This window comes from Lithobates pipiens, unplaced genomic scaffold (assembly GCF_037356315.1).
Source record: "Lithobates pipiens isolate NorthernLeopardFrog02 unplaced genomic scaffold, aLitPip1_a1.2 Scaffold_22, whole genome shotgun sequence".
In the NCBI taxonomy this organism is placed as follows: domain Eukaryota; kingdom Metazoa; phylum Chordata; class Amphibia; order Anura; family Ranidae; genus Lithobates; species Lithobates pipiens.
This window is the reverse complement of record NW_027507784.1, coordinates 324,894,406-324,916,603: the sequence shown is the minus strand read 5'-3', so window position 1 is coordinate 324,916,603 and position 22,198 is coordinate 324,894,406. Positions and strand designations below refer to the sequence as shown.

General features: G+C 44.0%; 1 protein-coding gene across 1 annotated transcript in view; it reads left to right on the top strand.

Moving 5' to 3' along the window:
* The window catches only part of LOC143925747 (low choriolytic enzyme-like), a 29,771-nt gene extending 10,075 nt beyond the window's left edge, over positions 1-19,696 (top strand). Inside the window, exons 5-10 of the mRNA XM_077450199.1 lie at positions 839-923; positions 3,310-3,434; positions 6,404-6,478; positions 14,094-14,209; positions 14,946-15,171; positions 19,692-19,696. Of these exons, the coding sequence (XP_077306325.1) occupies positions 839-923; positions 3,310-3,434; positions 6,404-6,478; positions 14,094-14,209; positions 14,946-15,171; positions 19,692-19,696 (632 nt within the window). The remainder of the gene's footprint in view (positions 1-838; positions 924-3,309; positions 3,435-6,403; positions 6,479-14,093; positions 14,210-14,945; positions 15,172-19,691) is intronic.
* The last annotated feature ends 2,502 nt before the right edge of the window (positions 19,697-22,198 follow it).

Below are 22,198 nucleotides of genomic sequence, written 5' to 3'. Positions count from 1 at the left end.
TTCATTCCCTGCAAAGGTAAAGCATAATGGGCTACTATGCATCGCATAGTAGTCCATTATGTGTCACTTACCTGACACAGGAGCCAGCGAAGTCCCCGCTGTCCCCTGTAGTCTGGCGCATCCATCTTCTCATGGGTCTTGCTGCTCCGCCGCTGTCATTCGGCGAAGCATGCGCACGGGAGCCACCACTCACGGCATATCGCCGTTGACCGCGGCACGCTCGCATGCACCGTAGACAGCGGTGCCTGTCTTTCGGCAAATATCTACTAAACCATGTAGGTTTAGGAGATATTTATTCGACCTACAGGTAAGCCTTAATCTAGGCTTACCTGTAGGTCAAAGTTGGTTGTAAGGGTTTACAACCACTTTAAGTTCTGATTGCCTGATGAGAGAGATATATATATTTATGTTTAATATTCTCATCCACTGAGTGAAAACAACTAAAACTGAATTGGGGATGTTCTTGGGTGATAAGCAGTGTCCAGGCTTCTCTGGAAGGGGATCAAACCACATAATGAATGCATTGTGTTTCATTGTATAGACCAGGGATATGCAATTAGCGGACCTCCAGATGTTACAGAACTACAATTCCAACGAGGCATAGCAAGACTTAGAGCCACAAGCATGACAGAGGCAGAGGCATGATGGGACTTGTAGTTTAGCAACAGCTGGAGGTCCGCTAATTGCATATCCCTGGGATAGACTAAATAAGTGTCATCTGTAGAAGATGGACAGTGCTATAGCTAAAGACTTGGTCCATAAAAAAAAAAAAAAGTTACTCATTCCTTGTTTTTGTCACTGGTGTGAGCATCTGTTATCTGTTTTGTTTTCAATTTAGGCTACACTTATGCTTTCACGGAGATTGATACCCTCAACGTTGATCTAACCGACTACGATTACGGCTCTATCATGCATTACGCTAGGTGAGTCTACTTAGATTAACTTTTTTTGTAAAAAGCATCAATCTTTCAGATGAGCAAACAGAAGTGTTTAGGTGGCTTTTTTTTTTGGAGGTCTTATATTAGTTTTCTACTCTTACGTTTCCACTGCTGTCTGTGACCCCGTTAGTAGGATTTTACTTCCTGTTCTCATGACTGCAGGAGAAGAAATGAGGGGAGTAGTTGTTAAAAGGCCAGGAAGATGCAGGCAGTATTAACCAGACACCGGGTCTAACACCTCATGGGTTTTACTGAAAAGGCATTACTGTTTGTAGCTCCATAGGGAAGATTTTTCATTACATTCTATCCAGACACCCAACTGGAATTTGGGGGAAATCTACTCCACAGGGATGCAGATTACAAACAAAAACCAACAGTACTATTTCTATTTCTTTCTTAGTCTGCTACCATTCAGCACCTTTTGAAACGTAGAGTCTCATTTAGGATAAACAGCAGATAACTCTCTTCATCATACTTTGCCATTTTACTGCAAAATGTATCTTACAGAGTTCTTTCTGCTTTACACAGAGAAGCAATGTTCTTCATAATCATAACTAATACCCCTTTCACACCGGGGCGCATTTTAGCGCTACAAATAGCGCCTTTCATACCTCCCCAGTGTCAAAGCCTGAGTGCTTAACACTGGAGTGGTGCGCTTGCAGGGCAGGGAAAAAAAAAATCCTGCAAGCAGCATCTTTGGGGTGGTGTTACAACGGTGTATACACTGCTCCCAAACACCCTGCATTTACTGCTAACGCACCCTACCCCATTGTGAAAGTAGCCTAACTGGGCCATTTTTTTTAATTAGTGGGCCAGGGCTAGCAGCGGTATGTATAGCGTGCCATGCCAAAACGAAGGTAACGGTTGCAGATTGAGCAAATGGTTTTGGCACACCGCAGCAAACTGAAGTTGAAGAGCAGAACACATACTGTGCCATAGTAAAATACAGGGCCAACTAAGACAAAGGGGGGAAAAAAGGGGTGGAAAAAATGCCGCTGTGTCTAGGGTGTCTGTCTATGGTATGGTGTCATTGAGATTAAGAGGAGGACTGTGCCCCCGTTCATACCGGTGCAACTTGCCATGTGATTTGGACCTGTCAAATCGTATGACATGTCACACCCTATTGATGGCAATGGAACTGTTCAAATCTGTGGGATGCTCACTTTGCAGTACTGCACCGATTTGAAAAAGTAGTTCCTGCACTACTTTTGGTGATTTCAGGTGCGACTTGCATAGACATCTGTACATAGTGCGACTTGGCTGACATCTGTGTGACTAACATGCACCTTTGAAATAGTGCGATTTGAAGTTAAGTCACATGATTTCAAACTCAGATTAAGAGGGAACCAGGGCTAAAGTACTATGTGGGTAGTATTGGGCCTGGTAGACTCTAGGTGAAGGAGGATTGAAGGACTCTTTAGGGGCTTAGAGTGGTAAAGGGGAGCTCTGAACTGAATTTCCATCGCCTGCATGGCAGTAAATCTTGGAGCTCACCTGTGTCAGACCAACCAATACTTTTTTCCAACAGAAACATTCAGGGCACTCTTAAGCCTTGTGTACATTGGCCAAATGCGGGGAGACATCACCTGGTTCAATAAAAAATAATAATAATAAAATGGGCAACATTTGGCCTGTGTTTAAGTCAGTTGGTCCAAAAGAAGCCATCCTGTGAGCAGAAAGAGGAGGGCCGATCCGAGTCTATAGACACCCACAAGTTGTCTCAGCATTGAGCCCATTTGGAAGCAGCTTCTTATGGTGGCACACAGAGAAGAGAAGAAGCCAGGAGTTCCGGAGTGGGACTCGAGAAGGAGTATTTTTTTTTCTCTTAAGATAAACATGTTATACTTACCTGCTCTGTGCAATGGTTTTGCACAGAGCAGGTAAGGCCCCTTTCACACATGCTGATGGTATGTCCGTATTTCATCCATCCGTTTGCGGATGAAATACGGACATACATTCATCCCTATGGGATAGCGGGTGTCTGCGGATGAGCATCCGCAGACACCCGATTTCGTCCGCCTCCGCAACAGTCCGATTCTGCAGACGGAGGAAAATCCTATTTTTCTATCCGTCTGCAGAGCGGATCGGATGAACACGGACACACGGTCCGTGCTCGTCCGATCCCCATAGAGGAGAGCGGAGAGCTGACAGGGCGGTCCCCGCACAGTGTGCGGAGACCGCCCTGTCCGCAGCAAGCTCAGCGGGGACAACGGAGCGATCCCCGCTGAGCGAGCGGATCTTCACGGGGCGGATCATTACTGATCCGCCCCGTGTGAAAGAGGCCTAAGTATAAACATGTTTATTATTTTAAGAGAAAAAATATTGAGCGTTAATCACTTTAAGTCACTCATTTTTGGTTTCCTCCCTACAGATATGCCTTCACCAAAAACGGCCTGCCTACACTGAAAGCCATTCCCGACAACAGTGTCAGTTTTGGACAGAGGTTTGCCATGAGTGCTTTGGATATCAAAAAACTGAATAACCTGTATAAATGCTGTAAGTTTTTGTCAAACTAATGTAAACTATACTAAATGGATGCCTTTTCTTTAACAGTTTTCCAGTAACCTTAACTTATCGCAAACCATTTTGCACTAGGCTTGACTTCTTTAGGGTAATTCTGATTAACTGCAATGTGGTCCTGTACTTTGCTCCTAGCATTTTGCCCCCAGCAATGTTTGTCAGATGGTATTCCTGGAAGATACAAACCTGTTAAATGTATGCATTACTTTATTAGGCTATAATTTGTTTTCCCCTCATCTCCAAGGAGGGGTGTTTCACAGTTACATTATGAATAGTGGGTAACATTGATCATCCATAACGTTTTGATCACCCACCATAACCCATTGAACTATGGTCTCCACCAGACCTTTGAAGGTATGCGGTGGTATTGTATCTTGCACAAAGTCATCAGTAACCATCCTTTAAGTACTATAAATTGTGAGGTGAGGCCTCCAGGATTGGATTTGTTTTTCCAGCACATCCAACAGATGCTTGAATTGATTGAGAACTAGAGAATTGGAGGCCAAGTCAACACTTAGAACTTATTGTTGGGTTCCTCAAACCATTCTTGAATTCATCAGATCAGGCCACCTTTCTTCCATTGCTCTGTAGTCCGGCCCTAATGTTTACATGCCCATTGTAGGCACTTTTAGCGGTGGATACGGGTCAGCATGGGCACCATGACCGGTCTGTGGCTATGCAGCCCATGCACAACAAACTGCAATGTAACCATAATTTCTGACGCCTTTCTACCTGAACCAGCATTAACTTTTTCAGCCATCTGAGCTATAATAGCTCTTCTATTGGATCAGACCACAAGGGCAAGTTTCGCTTCTCACATCCTTCAATGAACCTTGGCTGCCAATGATACGGTCGCCAGTTCCCCAGTTTATCTTCCTGGGACCACTTTTGGTAGGTCCTGACCACTGCAGACTCAGAACATTCCATGAGAGCTGCAGTTTTCGAGTGGTCTGGCCCAGATATCTAGCGGTTATACCTTGGCCCTCGTCAAAGTCACTTAAATCCCTTTGAGTGCACATTGTTCTGCTTTCAACACATCAAATCCAGGAAAACATGTTCACTCGCTGCCTAATATATCCCACTCATTTCCATGTGCCATTATAACGATTTAAATCGGTGTTTATCACCACTAACAGGTAAAGTGAATGTTATGGTTGATTGGTGTCTACTTGTAGATTGTAAAATACACACTGGCAAAGCACCAGGGTCATAGTCCTCTTTAATCACTTGAGACCCGCAATACGTCTATTGACGTCATGGGGTTTCGCTGGTTATATCTAAATGATGCCTGAGTCCACAGACATCATTCAGATATTGCCGTTTTCAGCCGGCGATTCCCTACACCATAAGAACGATCATAGCGGCTGTTCCGCCGCTTGATAGTTCTTGCGGGAGGGGACGCCCCCCCCTCCCTCCGGTGCTTCTACCGACTCACCGTTTCCATCGGTGAGCCGGCCCCAGCATGTGATCATAGAGATTTCCGGCAGACTAGATTGTCCCCGGAGTCTCTATGATCGTTCGGAGGCCTCGGTATTCAAATTAACGGCGCCGATCTGGCTAGGAAGCCATGATCGTGTTTTTTTTTTTTTGTTTTTTTTTAATTCTTCCCAGCCTAGAGGTGAGATATGGGGTCTTATTGACCCCATATTTCACTGTAAATAGGTCCGATCGTGTCATATTCCTATTACAGGGGATGTTTACATTCCTTGTAATAGGAATAAAAGTCATCAATTTTTTTTTTTTTAAGTGTAAAACTAAAAAAATAAAAATAAAATTAACAATAAAAAAAATAAAAATAAATTTTAAGCGCCCCTGTCCCCGTGAGCTCGCATACGTAAGTCCCGCCCACATATGAAAACGGTGTTCAAACCACACATGTGAGGTATTGCCGCGAATGTTAGAGCAAGAGCAATAATTCTAGCCCTAGACCTCCTCTGTAACCCAAAACATGTAACCAGTAAAGAATTTTAAAGCGTCGCCTATGGGGATTTTTAAATACCAAAGTTTGGCGCCATTCCACGAGCGCGTGCAATTTTGAAGCGTGACATGTTGGGTATCTATTTACTCGGCGTATCCTCCTCTTTCACATTATGCCAAAAAATTGGGCTAACTTTACTGTTTTTTTTTTTTTAAGCATGAAACTTTTTTTTTTTCTGAAAAAAACGCGTTCGAAAAATTGCTGCGCAAATACCATGCGAGATAAAAAGTTGCAATGACCGCCATTGTATTCTCTAGGGTCTTTGCTAAAAAAAACGTATATAATGTTTGGGGGTTCTATAATTTTCTAGCAAAAAAATTAGGAATTTTACATGTAGGAGAGAAATGTCAGAATTGGCCTGGGTCTGAAGTGGTTAAAGCTGAACCCCTGGCAGGTGTAGCTCTGTGCCAAGACATCATCACTTAATCTTTATCCCTGTACAGGAGATCTCAAAGAGGGAGACAATCGGGTGTGCTGCAGTGCAAGGCACATGTTGAAGGGAGGAGAGCAGAGTGACCAAGATGACCATATTTGTTTCCTGCTTCTCCTTTCACTGTCCAGTCAGTGTTGGTAGGACCTGTAAAAAGTGAACTGCAACACAGAAAGATGGGGCTATGGGACTGTGTAAACCTCAAAAATGTATGAACTGAACTTCAGTTTCATTGCATTTCATCTATTTTTGCGGTTTGCCTGGAGCAGTGTTTCTCAACTCCAGTCCTCAAGGTGCCTCAACAGCTCATGTTTTCAGGATTTCCCTCAGATGAAATGGCTGTGATACTTCCTAAGGCAGGGAAACTGATCAAATCACCTGTGCAAAATAATGGAAAGCCTGAAAACATGACCTGTTGGGGCTCCTTGAGAAACACTGGCCTGGAGTTCAGCTTCAATTATTGATGTCTGAATTGTTTCTGATTTATGTTTAAATTGCTTCCGCTTTGTTTTCTGTTTTTCCTTTTTTCCTTAACAGCTTCTATTGGTCAGACAACCACCAAAACTCCAACTACTACGACCACCACTGCAGCACCTTTGTTCATACCCAATAGTAAGATTTTGTCAGGCTGAGTTTAAGTATGTGTGTATGTCCAAAACGGGGTTTTTTTTTTTTTTGTTTTGGTTGAGTAGAGGGTTAAAACTTTTTATATGTATGTTATACTCTGAACTCTAAAATATTTGATTTGCCATCACTTTCTGTTTTAGTGACAGTGGTCAGTAGGACAAACAGTGGGGGAAACCTCATCAGCAGGATCACAGATAGCAATCAGCTGTCAATGGATCTAACATTCTGTGCTCTATCCAAAACTAAAAACAAACTTACTTTGCATACGTTTAAAAGAGTAATTAGATGAAAAATGATATTTGTAATTGGTTTTAGACGCTCTTATACCTTCTATCCAGCTACATGTTCAGCTGTTATGACCAGCGTGGCTATATGTTTGGCATTTTCAAGATGGAGCAGCACATTCAGCTCAATATGCAGTGATTAGAGCTATCACTTATATCCAATATTGCTTCTCTCATTACTTGATTTGCTGCAGCTTGGCGACCATATATCCTAAAAAAAAAAAAAAAAAGACTATAATTTTTTTAAAGCAAAATGACAAGAACTCTTGGGAAGATCCCTTCCCAGGGATACTCACTTTAGCTGCATTCCTCCAATTCTCCTTTCCTCCAGCGTCAGGAGTTCAAACTCTGTGGTATGATTTGTCAGAGCTTACACATTGAAACTTTTCCCCCCTCCGCCCATATGGCAATGTTTGGGCCTGATTGGTCACTCTGGCCTGAGTCTTGCATCTGTGTATGAGGTCACATGCACCTCCTTATCCAGAAAGAACAGGCAAAGCGACAGATTCTTTAAACCCCGACTTGACTCTTTAGGTACTGCAAACACATCACATAAGTGGGTCAGATGTACAAAAAAAATGAGAAATTCTAAATGGTAATGCCTTTACAGTATTCTGTGACCATGTAAGCACAGGATCGCATAAAAAAATATATATATCTGAGTAAGTTTTGATACTTGCCATTATGTTGGCCTGTTGGTTGAAACACCATCTCTTTGATGCCTTTAACCCATCCAGTCTCCACCATGTGCAATAGCCCCCCTGTTGGCTTGCACATCTGTAGTGATGTGCAAGCCAATGGGAGAAATTGCAGTGTTCGGTGAAGGAGCAGATAATGAACACACCAGAAAGTGTGGAAAAATTCCAGCCTCTCTTTTAGGAATATATAGTCCTAAGCACACAGCAGAGGTAGTATTAACATACATCTATTGCTGAGCTCAATCTTAGCAATGGTTAAAATGCTGCTATTAATGTCAGCAAGATGCTAAGTAGATATGTCTGAATTGCCTGTAGCCAATCACCCAGCACTTACATGCCCTTGGACATCCTTCAAACAGCACTCTGTGCACAGCAATGGCTTATACAAGCTGCCGGTCTGCGTCGTGAGAAAGCGTGCACGCCAGGCCTCACCGGGCCTGCCCATGACTACCTCTCAATCCAGAAAATGAAGGAGGAGTGCATGTACATGTAACAGCAATCCGGGGGGGGGGGAGGAGGAGGAGTGAGTACACTGATGCCTGCTGGATCCCCCCCTATCCCCCTATGAGTAGCTGCTGACAGGAGTCTAGAAAACAGACCCTCCACAGGTACTGCTTGACACAGCTATCCATAGGGACTAGTATGAGTTTAACACTACATATGTTAAACGCCCTCTAGTGGTTATAATTATAAATGCAGGCAAGACAACATCTTCTTAAAGAAGTCCATAGGAATGTCCCAGGATTAGGGATGAGCTTCGTGTTCGAGTCGAACGTACGTTCGACTCGAACATTGGCTGTTCATCCGTTCGACGAAATCCGAACTCTTGGTCCGTTCGCGTCAAAATTCGTGTGGCGCGCACGGCCCACAATGCACTGCGATGGCGCAGTGCATTGCTGGCTCATGATTGGCCAAGCATGCACTGTGACCCCGCATGCTTGGTCAATCGCAGCGCCAGTAGCGAGGAGAGCCATGATTGGCCACAGGCATCCTGCCTGTGGCCAATCATAGCTCAGGCTGTGTAGTGCACGCCCCACACTATATAAGGCCGCCTTTGAGGCGGCCTCGTGTAGTGTGTTGGCATCTGAAGCAGTGGGTGTTCTGTGTACCTTCAACACAGTACACACCGATCGTTTTTGGCAGATTTCCTATCTTGCTGTTGTGTAGTGGTTATTGTCTGTGCCCTGACCGCAGTATACACCACTATATTCACCTCACCTATATAGCTAGTGATCTATCTTTAATAATAGAGCTTGCAGTCAGTAGTGTTAGGAGCTGTCTGCGTGCTCTGTACCCAGTACATACCGCTATAATCCACCTACATAGCTGTTCTCTATTTGAGCCCAATTGCCATCTGCAGGAGTTATTGGAAGTTGTGTGTGTGCCTCCAGCACAGCACAGTATACATCTGTATATACCCCTTTTATCTCTGCTGTTCTATAAAAAAGGCATCTGCAGGAGTTAGTGGGTGTTGTGTGCCTCCAGCACAATATAAACTACCCAACTACTGTTTTACCCAACTCCCTTCAGGCCATTACCATGTCTGGAAGGCCAGCAAGGAGAGGCAGACAGGCGCGAGTCGATAAAAGAGGGCAAGCAGGCTCTGTGTCTAGAGACAACAGTGCTGGTCGTGGACGTGGTGCATTGTCATCAGCACGTGGCCATGGGACATGCTTGTCCTTCTTTTCTGCAGCTGGACATGTTGAACCGCAACATGCCAACGACTTGGTAGAGTGGATGACCAAGCCCTCTTCATCCTCCTCATCCTCTCACCCAGTCTCAGGGTAGTAGCAAAGCAGCTGCCAACGCATCGTCTTCCCTCCTCTCAATGTCATCATCAGTGACTCTTTCCCTAGACCCACCACGTCCTCCTGAGGAGTCTCCTGAACTCTTTGAGCACAGTGTTGGGTACATGCTCCAGGAGGATGCCCAGTGTTTGGTGGGCTCTGATGATGACACTCAGCTAGAGGAAGGCAGTAGCGTGAGCGCAGAGAGAGGGGATGCTCAAGAAGGACAGCAATCTGGCAGTCATGTTCCACAAGCTGCAGCATACTGCCAGGTTTGCTACAGCGATGAAGAGGGAGGGGATGATGAGGGCACTGACTCCACGTGGGTGCCTGGGAGGAGGAGGAGGCACATGTCCAACGAGGCAGGATGCCCTCCGGGGGCCAGCTTAGGGGCAGCACACCGACTGAATCACACCGCAGAGCTCCGCCTGCGCAGAGCGCTTCCTCTGTGCGTTATTCTAAAAGTTCTTTGGTGTGGGCCTTTTTTGAGACGAGTGCATTAGATCGCACCGCTGCTATTTGCAACATATGTCTCAAGCGTATCTCACGTGGCCAAAACATCAGCCGCTTGGGCACCACATGCTTGACCAGACATATGTTGTTGACCTGCCATGCAGCTCGTTGGCAAGCGTACCTCAAAGACCCACACCAAAGAACAAAGCGGACCTCTCCTTGCTCCTCATCAGCTGGCATCTCCAACCCCACTAGACCTTCAGTCCTCTCTGAAACCTGCTCTGAGAGGAATGAAGGTGTAGAATTAGGTGTGTCACAGCCAAGTGCTTCCGAGAACTCTGCTAGTGGTACACCCACGTCCAATTATAGCAGGCAAATGTCCCTGCCCCAGCTGCTGGACCGGCGGAAGAAGTTTACTCCCAGCCATCCACATGCCCAGCGGTTGAATGCTAGCTTGGCTAAATTGCTAGCACTTCAACTGCTGCCTGTTCAGTTGGTAGACTCGGCCCCCTTCCGTGAGTTTGTACAATGTGCGGTTCCTCAGTGGCAGGTCCCCAAACGCCACTTTTTCTCACGGAAGGCGATTCCGGCTCTCTACCGGCATGTGGAAGGCAATGTCCTTGCCTCGCTGGACAGGGCGGTCAGCGGTAAGGTGCATATTACCGCTGACTCATGGTCCAGCAGGCATGGACAGGGATGTTACCTGTCTTTCACGGCCCATTGGGTCACTCTTCTGGCTGCTGGGAAGGATGCAGGACAAGGTGCAGTAGTGTTGGAGGTTGTTCCGCCACCACGCCTCCAAAATGCTACTATTGGTTGTGACACACCTCTCTCCTCCACCCCCTCTTCTTCTTCATCCATGGCCTCTTCCAGTGCTCTGTCCTCAGAACCAGCGGTGCTCCGTAGGCGTTCCAGGGGCTACGCAAGTACGCAGGCAAAACGATGCCATGCCGTGCTTGCGCTGGTTTGTTTGGGGGACAGGAGCCACACTGGGGCGGATGTTTTGTCAGCTCTGCAGGGGCAGGCCGAGAGGTGGTTGACGCCACGCCAGCTTAAGCCAGAAATGGTGGTTTGCGACAATGGCACCAACCTCCTCTCCGCCCTCCGACAGGGACAACTGACCCATGTGCCATGTGTAGCTCACGTCCTTAACCTGGTGGTGCAGCGGTTCTTGGGCAGGTGCCCCGGCTTACATGATGTCCTGAAGCAGGCCAGGAAAGTCTGTGTGCATTTCCGCTGATCATTTAATGCCTGTGCTCGGCTGGCTGAGCTCCAAAAGGAGTTGAACCTGCCCAAGAACCGCCTTATATGTGACATGCCCACCAGATGGAACTCAACATTGGCCATGCTGCAGCAGCTGCACACGCAGCAGAGGGCCATCAATGAGTACCTGTGCGACTACGGCACCAGGACAGGGTCAGGGGAGCTTGGTTTTTTCTCACCACGCCAGTGGAGCATGATCAGGGATGCATGCACTGTCCTGTCACCGTTTGAGGAGGCCACAAGGATGGTGAGCAGTGACAGTGCATGCATCAGTGACACTGTACCTCTTGTCCACCTCTTGGTGCATACGCTGCGTGGAATAATGGACAGGGCACTTGAGGCAGAGCAGAGGCAGGAAGAGGAGGACTTCCTTGCCTCTCAAGGCCCCCTTTATCCAGACAGTGTTCCTGCTGTGCCACCCATCACACAGGAAGAGGATGAGGAGGAGGAAGAGGAGGAGGAGGATGATTGTGTCAGCATGGAGGTGGAGGCTGGCACTCAGCATCAGCATCAGCAGTCTTATAGGGATGATTTACAGTCCCAAGAAACACGTGGACTTGTACGTGGCTGGGAGGAGGTAGCTGCGGATCATGTTGTCCTTAGTGACCCAGAGGACTCCAGACCGAATGCCTCAGCTAACCTACGCTTCATGGCCTCCCTGATCCTGCAAAGCCTGCGGAAGGATCCTCGTATTCTTCGGATCAAGGAGAGGGACCATTACTGGCTGGCCACTCTCCTTGATCCACGGTACAAGGGTAAGGTTGCCGACCTTATCTTGCCATCGCAGAGGGAGCAGAGGATGAGACATCTCCGGGAGGCCTTGCAGAAAGCTCTGTGCAACGCGTTCCCAGAGACTGGGAGGTTACAAACTCCTGGTCCTGGACAACGTGTTGCTAAGGCATCGGTCAGAAGGAGCGGTGGAGAAGGTGGCCGTCTGACTGATGCTTTCAGACAATTTTTTAGTCCGCAGCCCCAAGGTATGATTGGTTCCAGCACCCATCGCCAGCGTCTAATTTACATGGTGCAGGAATACCTAGGGGCAAGGTCAGACTTGGACACCTTTCCCACCGAAAATCCTCTGGCTTACTGGGTCTTGAGGATGGATCACTGGCCAGAGCTTGCACAGTATGCAATTGAGCTACTGGCCTGTCCTGCATCCAGCGTTCTTTCGGAACGCACCTTCAGTGCTGCTGGTGGCTTTGTTACCGATCACAGGGTGCGCCTGTCCACCGAATCAGTTGATCGACTGACCTTCATCAAGATGAATCAGTCTTGGATCACCCACAGCTACCAAGCACCTGAAGCTGATGTAACCGAATAATTTTTTTTGAAATACCACATCCCTTCAAGACTGCCTATGCTGATGCTGAGTGACTGTCCTGTTATGTTGATTGTCTATCCTCTTCCTCCTCGGCTGATATGTTGGAAGAACATTTTTGGTTCTGGGTGATGCCAGCAGCCCAATTTTTCTGCCCCTGTTTAACAGGGGCATTTAATTACAATTTTTGATGCAATGCTTTGCAGCAGGGCTAATTCCTGCAATAAAACTAGAGTATATGGCAGAGGTTGCAGTGTGGTGGCACCAACAGCAGTGCCTAAGGCCCCTTCCTGTGCCCACCCAGAGTAACGGTGAGGACTTGTAGTGTTGTGGCACCAGCACCACAACCACCAAAGGTCAATTTTTCTACCACTGTTCAACAATGGCATGTAATTACAATTCTTGATATAATCGTTCACAGCAGGGCGCTCCAGCGCCCACCAAGAGTCACTTTGAGGGCTTACAATGTTGTGGCAAAACCAACACCTTGTTCTGCCATTTCTGCAGAGCATATAGGGCAGGCCCCTACTTTCAAACATCCAACTTACAAACATCTCCTACTTGCAAACGCAAGGAGACAGCAGCAAGTGAGATGAAAAAAGATGGACGACAAAACAAATTATACAGGGGTGATAACCCTTCCATATGTTTTCCAAAAAGCTTAAAAAAAGTTTTTTTGACTGGAGCTACACTTTAAAAATGTACCAGTTGAAAATTACAAACAGATTCAACTTAACACAACAAACCTACACAGTCCCTGTCTTGTTTGCACCGCCTGTATACTGCTGTTCTGAGTATATAGGGCCTGGGGGCCACATGCATTTCCTTTTTTTAATATGGGTACAGGGTTCCCCTTAATATGCGTACAAGACCCAAATAGGCTGGTAATGGGCAGGGAGGGTTACCCATGCCATTTTTCTCAATGATTTTCAACCATATTGCAGGAACCAGATATAACATTAAAACCGCAAGCAGTTTTAAATGGTGTTATTTCCGTTTAATGTAATTTTGTGCAGGGACTGTTCTAAACATGGGAAACACGTGGCACTTCACAGGCATACTACAGACACCCCCCAGGCACCATATTTAAAGGAATATTTCACTTTTTTTTTCACTTTAATCGTCATTAAAATCAGTGCTCCCGCCAAAACGGCCGTTTTTAAAACTTTTTTTTGCATTGACCCATGTCCCCTGAGGCAGGAGTCAGGTCCCCAAACCCTTTTTAGGACAATATCTTGCATATTAGCCGTTAAAATTAGCACTTTCCATTTCGAACGTTTGAGTCCCATAGACTTCAATGGGGTTCTAACGTTCGTAACGAGCGTGGGGTCCGTTCGAAAGTTCTGGTCCGAACCGGGGGGTGTTCGGCTCATCCCTACCCAGGATCTTCTTAACTTACCATTCCCGTTGCAGTGTACAAACTGGAATACTCACAGTGACCCAATCTTCACCCATCACGGTGGGGTCCCCCTTTTTAATGTGGGTGTGGATATTCTGCAGCAGGAAAAAAGGAGAGGAGGTTATTATGACTTCTATTTCTTGTATAGGAACTTTGGTGAACTCTGACGGCGCTATGAGGACTTTGCCATATCACACCTTTTGTGGTTGCAGTTCATGGTGCCTGCAATCTAGCTGCATCATTGGGTTTCATTATTATTATTGGCTTTTACAATACTGCGTGTTTTTATTATATATTATTATACCGGCTTGTGATTTACATTTTACCAAGTTCATAAATCTATGCAGTTGAAAATAGAACCAAATACATGTTATATACTGAGATATTTTCTCTTCCAGCTTGTAAGGGCATTCTGACGCTGACTGCCCCACAGGGAATTATCACTTCCCCCAACTTCCCGAAAAACTACAACAATAATACCTACTGTCAATGGACAATCAGCACCACCTCTAAGGTAAGGATGTGCAATATAGCCACATTTTTATGTATGATGGCTAGTTAACTAAATTCTCTAACTAATTTGATATGTGCCAAAGCATCATCATAATAATGTTAAATCCAAAAGCAAACATTTCTCATATTGCAGCTTACCAATTTGTATATGTAATGGCTGCATTTTTTATTTTTAGGCTTTCTTTCTTCTATTTTCATCTTGTGACCTGGCCAGTAAGTCGGTTGCTTTTCGAAAAGAAAAAACCCCTCTCTTTCAGTTATAGGGATGAAACAAACCATTTAACGTTGGCAGGGGTTCATATATTGATCAACATTTATGTAAAACCTTTATCCCAAAAAAGGAAAAAAAACTGTTTGCTTTAACTGCCTATAAAGTGTTAACTGGAGTTTGGCTTCAATTTTTTTAGTGTAGTTAAATCTACTAGTAGTAACACTGCCCCCTGTTCTTCATCCACAAAGGAGACACTCTAAAACAGGAGGTGTGGTACTGGCCAGATGATCAGGTGAAACACAGAGGGAAAAACTCTTAAGAAAACAAATGCAGCCATTACATCTAATGATGGCTAAGCTGCAAAAATTGCGGTTTTGATTTTGGGCTTAATACTGCTTTAATGGAAAAAAATATTTACGGTACTTATTTTTGTTCTCAGTCTTATTTTTCAATATTGTCCTGTCTTTTTGTCCCGTGTCACCCTACAAGGTTCCTGAGATATTAAATTTGCTCATTTTTTTTCCAGATTAAAATCACCTTCACAGATTTTGATGTAGACGGTGACATGAAGAGCGGCTGTACTGATGAGCTTAATATCTATGACTCGCAGTATATGTTTGTTGCATACGGGAGGTTCTATTGTGGGCAGACATTGCCAGCATCCTTTATATCCCGGGGGAACATCATGCAGATCATCTTCACCAGTGATTCCACTATCTCTAGGAGAGGGTTCAGACTTATATATGGACCAGGTAAGCTCAGTCACAATCCTTGTCCTTATTTTATCATCGCCTAAAATAGCAAATTTTATAGGTCTGATGGCCCAGCTTTGATATGATGATCCCAGCTTTAATATGGTAACATTTTATTTGACCTTTACATGGATTAGGGATCAGAGTTAAAGTAGAGCTATAGACAAAGAATTTTTTCCATTTTGGATAGAGTATTTGAGTCACTGTCTGTGTCCTATTGGAGAGATATCCTTTCACTTCCTGTCCCATAGCCAAAACGGGAAGTGAGAGGAAATCCCTGCAAATTAAGTGAATTTCTTGGGGAACCCCAGGTCACTAGAACTAGTATCCCCATTGAAAGATTTCCCCTCAAGTCTAATTTTGGGTTTTACCCACAAAAGTAGTAATTTTCACTTTCAATGATAATGGTAAACAGGACAAATGGAGGGTGAATCTCCTGAAATGACAGGTGTTCCAATTCATCTCCGCTCTATCCAAAACAAAATAAAAGTTTTGCCTTTAGTTAGTTAGGTTAGTTAGTACTTTAAAGCTTGGAGGTGTGTCAACTTTTTCTTTGTTGATTGTAGGAAAAGTTAAAACTCCTTATTAGGCTTTTCGTAGCTCTCCGGGACTCATTGTTATCAAAACAGGAAACTGTTTTACCAGACCACCTATTTTCTCTGAACTACGGACCTCAAACCGAAAACTGGTCTTAAAGCTGATCTTCACCCTTAAAGCATTAATTCCTCCTATCGACCCCTTCTAGGCATAGTGTTTTTTGTTTTTTTGAGCACATTGATCCCTTTGCCTCCTGGGTTATGCATCTCAAGAGGCAGAGCCTTTCATTCAGCAAAAGAGGAGCAGGCAGGCCCAGCAACACATCATTGGGAGCTGGCAGCATCCTGTTGATGTCACACATCGGCAAGTGGGTGACCCAGGACAGAGGGATCGCAGAAGAGAAGAGGATCTCAGCAGGAGAATTCTGGATCCACTGGGTGGGTAAGTATCCGAATTGTGCAGGAGGAGACCTTTTGGTAAGCAGGGGTTAAAAAAAAATAATAATTTGGGGAGGGGTTGGTGGTGATCAGCTTTATGTAGAATAAAAAATAGCCTAAATATTTCTACTCCCATGTCTAGGCAATGCATGTAAAACTCAATTAGAACGTATTCAAATTGTGTGGAATAAATCTTCAAAGGGTCACAATATACCCAATAAGGGTCTGGCCTACTTGGAGACACTGTCCCCTTTCCCATGCAGGACAAAGGGACATCTCTTTACCCACCTTATCAGTTGGGATGAGTTTCAGGTAGACCACGAGTTCAACTTGAACACATAAAAGATAAAAGTGCAGCGCTTAACCTATGAAAATAAAAATGTGACTTAATATATAAAAATTTATAAACTTTGGCAAAAAACCCAAACAATGAAAATCAAAATATTAGTGAATCCAAATGCAGTGAAAATCAATAGTGAAAAAGTATTCTCAAAAGTTAATTATCAAATAAAAAACCTTCTTCAGTAATCCAAAAGTCCAATACATTTGAAAAAAATTGTGAAAAAATTCAGAAAGTGTATAGTAGAGCTACACAGTATAAATGTCCTATGTGAGTGAACAACAAAAAGTGTGGTTGATCATTGTTTGTTCAAACAAAAAATAGTGCTTGACCACGTGGACCATTCACTGCTATAGGTCAGTAATGAATGGAGACTTACCAGATCAACGGTCGGTATACGCAAATACGGTCATCCAGACGGTTCGATGCGGAAAGCTGGAAAACGACCCAGTCCCTCAGATGTTCCACAATCACCGAATCAGTTCGAATCCTCTCGTGAGGCCGGTCTGCGCGGGTGGGAGTTATAAAGCTGAGGGGTCTGGCTTCTGCTTCCTCTGGAGCTCCCTGAAATCAAAACCTTTTGATTTCGACGAGACGAGGGGATTCAAACTGATTCGGTGATTGTGGAACATCTGAGGGACTGGGTCGTTTTCCAGCTTTCCGCATTGAACCGTCTGGATGACCGTATTTGCGTATACCGACCGTTGATCTGGTAAGTCTCCATTCATTACTGACCTATAGCAATGAAGGGTCCACGTGGTCAAGCACTATTTTTTGTTTGAACAAACAATGATCAACCACACTTTTTGTTGTTCACTCACATAGGACATTATTTATACTGTGTAGCTCTACTATACACTTTTTGAATTTTTTTTTCACAATTTTTTTCAAATGTATTGGACTTTTGGATTACTGATGAAGGTTTTTTATTTGATGATTAACTTTTGAGAATACTTTTTTACTATTGATTTTCACTGCATTTGGATTCACTAATATTTTGATTTTCATTGTTTGGGTTTTTTGCCAAAGTTTATAAATTTTTATATATTAAGTCACATTTTTATTTTCATAGGTTAAGCGCTGCACTTTTATCTTTTGTGTTTTGTTGTGCCTAGTATCTTGGTTATAGTGTTCAGCTGCTGTTCTTTTAATTTTTAATTTTTTTTAAATAAATTTTTGTTACTAAGCGCAGATTTTTTATATTTTTTTTCTCAACTTGAACACAGCCTGCCCATAGTTCTATGTACAGGAAAACAATTTGGACAGTTTACTTGCCTGCCCAAACACCTCAAGCTGACGCAGACAGAAATCTGTAAATTATCAGTGGTAACCTACAGCATCTAAAATTTCAATTCTTGCCATCTTAAATTGTAACATGGTATCATTGACCAAATATGGCCATGACTATATTTGTTCAATGATATTGTCCAGTTCCTGGATCTAGGTTCCAAAAGCACCTGGGAACTTTCACTTAAGATAGGAGTAGCAGCATGGAACCATCATGGCACTCATGGTTGACACTGGATCTACATTGCTGGACACCTTGATTAGTATTGGATTGACATAGTGGGACATATTTTTTTGGTGGGAAGACTTATTTTTAATAAAGGACTATAGTGTCGTTAACTGAATGAGTATGGGGCAAATAGTACTCCTTGTACGTGAAGTAAAGAACAAGGGCTTGATGTCTGGGGGTTCCTTGCTGTAAAATGGCTTCCAGATTCCAATAAATTGCCCCTTCCCACTCCACCCATAGTCTGTAGTGGGGCTCAATGTTATGAAGTTATGTAGTGTTCGAATTTCAAGATGTGTTTGTAAATCCTCCTCCAAATTTAACCCCAGGCTAATTCACTAACATACCCCATACCTTGCTGCTTTGTGATAATTTTGCAGCCCATGCTAAGATTGGCTGTTAACCTTCTAACCAGGGAGAATTGACAGCAACCCCCCATTCATAACCATTCTTGTGCCTATGATCAGCTGTTAGACAGGAGCATTGTTACAAGGAGCAGGTCATACAGCATGTTCATTATTCATGGAAGCTCCTAGTATTTTCCAGGTTGTGGAATATCAGGGAGCAGTGGAGGACTACAGGAAGGTGAGTATATGTGGGTCAGGAAATGGACATGCATGCATGAATGCATGAACAAAGTAACGGCATTAAATTGCAAATTGGGCACTTTAGTGATGAACATTTTAGTTACTGAAACATTTTTGCCAAGAGTTAAACCGGTGTTTGCGCATAAAACATTTCCTAAGCAGTGGACTGCAACCTAAAATTGATAATAAAAAAAAGCAAACCTTTAGTAACAAACATGTTACAATTACCTGCTTTATGGAATGGTTTTGCACAGAGCAGCTCTGATCTTCCACCAACTCTCCTGGCTCTTCTTCGTCTTCGAGTGCCCCCATAGCAAGGGGCTTGCTATGAGGGCACCCGTGCATGCTCGTTTACGTGCCCCAAAGAATGAGGCTTGGGCCCACCCCTGCTCCCTCCTCACTGGCTGTCTCTCAGCCAATGAGGAGGCAGAGACCCAGGAAAGCAGATGCTCTTGTGCACATCGCTGGATCGTGATCAGGCTCAAGTATTGGGGCTGTGGGAATAGCTGCATACTGAAGTTTTTTTAACCTTCATGTAAACCTTATCTGCTATAAGGCCTCATACACTTTTTAAACGACTGAGCACCTCACCAAGGTGCAAAATGGCCACATGTGACCCCCCAAAATCAGGTTTTCCTTCTTTTATAGGTCTTAGGGCAGGCATGTCAGAGAACCTTTGTCATGTGAAGGTAACAATAGATACCATTCTGTTTGGCTCATGTACTTGGGCCAAAGTGCTGAAGCTAGCTTAGGGAGCAGGCAGAATTCATTTAGAGCTGCACATGTAAGCTAGGGATAGCTGTATACCACTTTCTAGGATGGGTTTCCCTAGTAATAGTGGACCAGGCCATGTAATGTATGCTAAAACGATGACCTGTAGTCTCCATTACAAGCCTTCGTGACAAGGTAACAATGCAAGGGCACAATCTGAAGACTAAGCATTATCACCTTATAAATAAAAGAGCCTAAACAAGGATCTTCATGGCAGGATCACCAGGTTTTGATGAAAGTAGTAGATTTTTCATTTAAAACATTTTAAAAAGAATATCACAAGATTGAATTAACTGATTTTATATCTAGCTGAAACTTTTTTTTTTCTCTTGCAGCATAATGTATGAAAACCTCCAGGACTGATTTTTTTATTTTTTTTCCCCCGATTTTGAAAAGGGGCAGATTTACAAAAAAAAAAAATACATGATTTACAAAGCAGTATTTTACAGTACAGTGTTTTAATGTTACTTTTTATGCAAGTGTCTTAAGTGTGTGTATATATTTTAATGTAAAAAACTTTTTTTTAATGGGTGTTTTGCGTAATACAAACACCCAAAGTTGTAATAAAGAATAAATGTTTTTTTCTTGCTTATGTATGGAACTTTTTGTTTTATCATGTTTAACACCTTCATGACTAAGGGTAAAATGAACCTTAATGCACACACCCAATATTGTAAAACTGTACATATAACTGCAACTACTTTGTTTATCCAGGTGGGACTTTACCTTGATGACAAATTAGGCTTTTATTTGATAGTAAATTGTAACAGATATGATTTTTTTTTTTTATTATTATCAAAGGAAACCTGGCCCAAAATGGCAAACTTTTTTTTTTTTAATGTAGCTGCAGATTTCTACTACCATAACCTACCACTAAAGAACAGAAATCAATTCTCCTGCTCATCACAGCAATACCATATATGTGTGTGTTTGTTGTATGTACTCGTAGGAGGGCCATAAAACACTATGGCATCCAGCAAGACACCACATATCTGCATGTGTGGGAATGCTGTCTCCTATGGCAACAGTGTTTAACCGTTCCTAACACAAAGCATAACAGTTCTTTTACTTCCACTACAATCACTCCTTGTAGTTCCTCAGGCCACTGAGCTCCCGGTCCCTCACTAGACCCACTTATTTACTGACACTGAATCCCTTGAGCTTCATCAATCTTCATCCCCTCCTCTGATGGGTCCCTAGCTTGGCACTCAAGATATATCTCAAGCTTCACCCCCGCTGGCCAGCTCAATCCCTCACTTGACACACAAGGGTGCTCTGCAAGAGTCACCTCTGCTGGCTGGGTCCCTGGCTTGATACCCACTGAAGTTTCCCGGGTGGTGATAATGCTGCTCCGGGACTTGCTTCAGTTACTCACTGTGGTAACTGATAATAAGGTGGATGGTCGCATAATGGCAACCGCTTTCCTTCCGTCCCAACCCTGCTCTGCTCTCCTGCTTCTGGATAGACCCTCAGACAGCCTAGCAGCTAAATGTGCCGGGATAGGCCCAATCTCCAGCCTAGCAGTCCAGGCAGTACATTACACGTCCACCCAGACAGCCATCCAGGTGGCACAGAACCAAGATCACCTGACTCTACTCGAATATATAGAAATCCCCTGCCCATTGGCTTAGATAACCTATATAACCTGCCTTTGCGTTTTGCTTCTCGTATCTAGTTACACAAAGTACCCAGCCACTTAGTGGTAGAAGAGAAAATTGCAAAAAGGCCAAACTTAGGGAGAAATAAATAGATCTCTAACAAGCAACCAGGATAATTATTCCTGGCAAGTAAATTAGTGAGGAGCAACCCTGCCTAAACTCCAGGGTGCTACATCTTTTTTTTCCCCTGCAGGGAGAAAGACCATGCATTTTCTCTCCATTCAGAAGAGAAAAACCACATGGGCTGGTAGCAAAATGAATGATGACTTTTTTTAATCCACGGTTGTGCAAAAACCTAGAACGAAAATACCATGTGAAACACACACAAAAAAAGGGCACTTATGGTGTGCTTTGTCCATCCCCTGAAGGCAGCTCCTGACAGGGACATAGGATACTACTGGAATGCCTAGCCATGAGGCCTGGCAGACCCTGTTCTTATAGATCAGCCAAAGCCAACAATCAAATACTAGGTCAAGGGGAATAAAAATACATAGACATACCAAAACCTAGTTAAAAAAAAAAAAAAACATATATACAATCAGCCACAAAAAAGGGATCAGAAATACCCAGATTGTGGTTAATGCAGCATTGTCACAAGTGCTTGAGCCCCGTGTCTGTGTTTCGCTGTCCAGCTTCATCAGGACACACATAGGGAGATGTACACACGGTCAGAGATTCAGACGGAATGTGTCCTATCGGACCGTTTTGTCAGATATTCCAACTGTGTGTGGTCTCAATCGGACTGTATCCATCGGAATATCCGATGGACCAACTTTTCCAACTTTCTGGTAAAATTTTCCGACAAAATGCTCCGATCGGACATACTCCGATCATGTGTAGCCTACTCCGACGGGCAAAGTGCCACGCATGCTCAGATCAAATTCCTACACCAAAGCTATTGGCTACTAGCCTGAACGTAGTCCCATCGGAATGAAATAATGTTATCACGTTACGTACAATCAGATTTTCCGACCGTGTGTATGCAACAGTTTCGGACAAAATCCAACGGATTTGGTTGTCAGAATGTCCGACCGTGTGTACAAGGGCTGACATATACATAAACAACAACAAAATATACATTAGTAACATTCTTTACAATGTAAATGGTCATGCACTCAATCTCCTGGCCTAGATGTGAGGGCCTGCATGTAAAGTTTCCCTGGGAGGGCACCAGACAGGGCCGG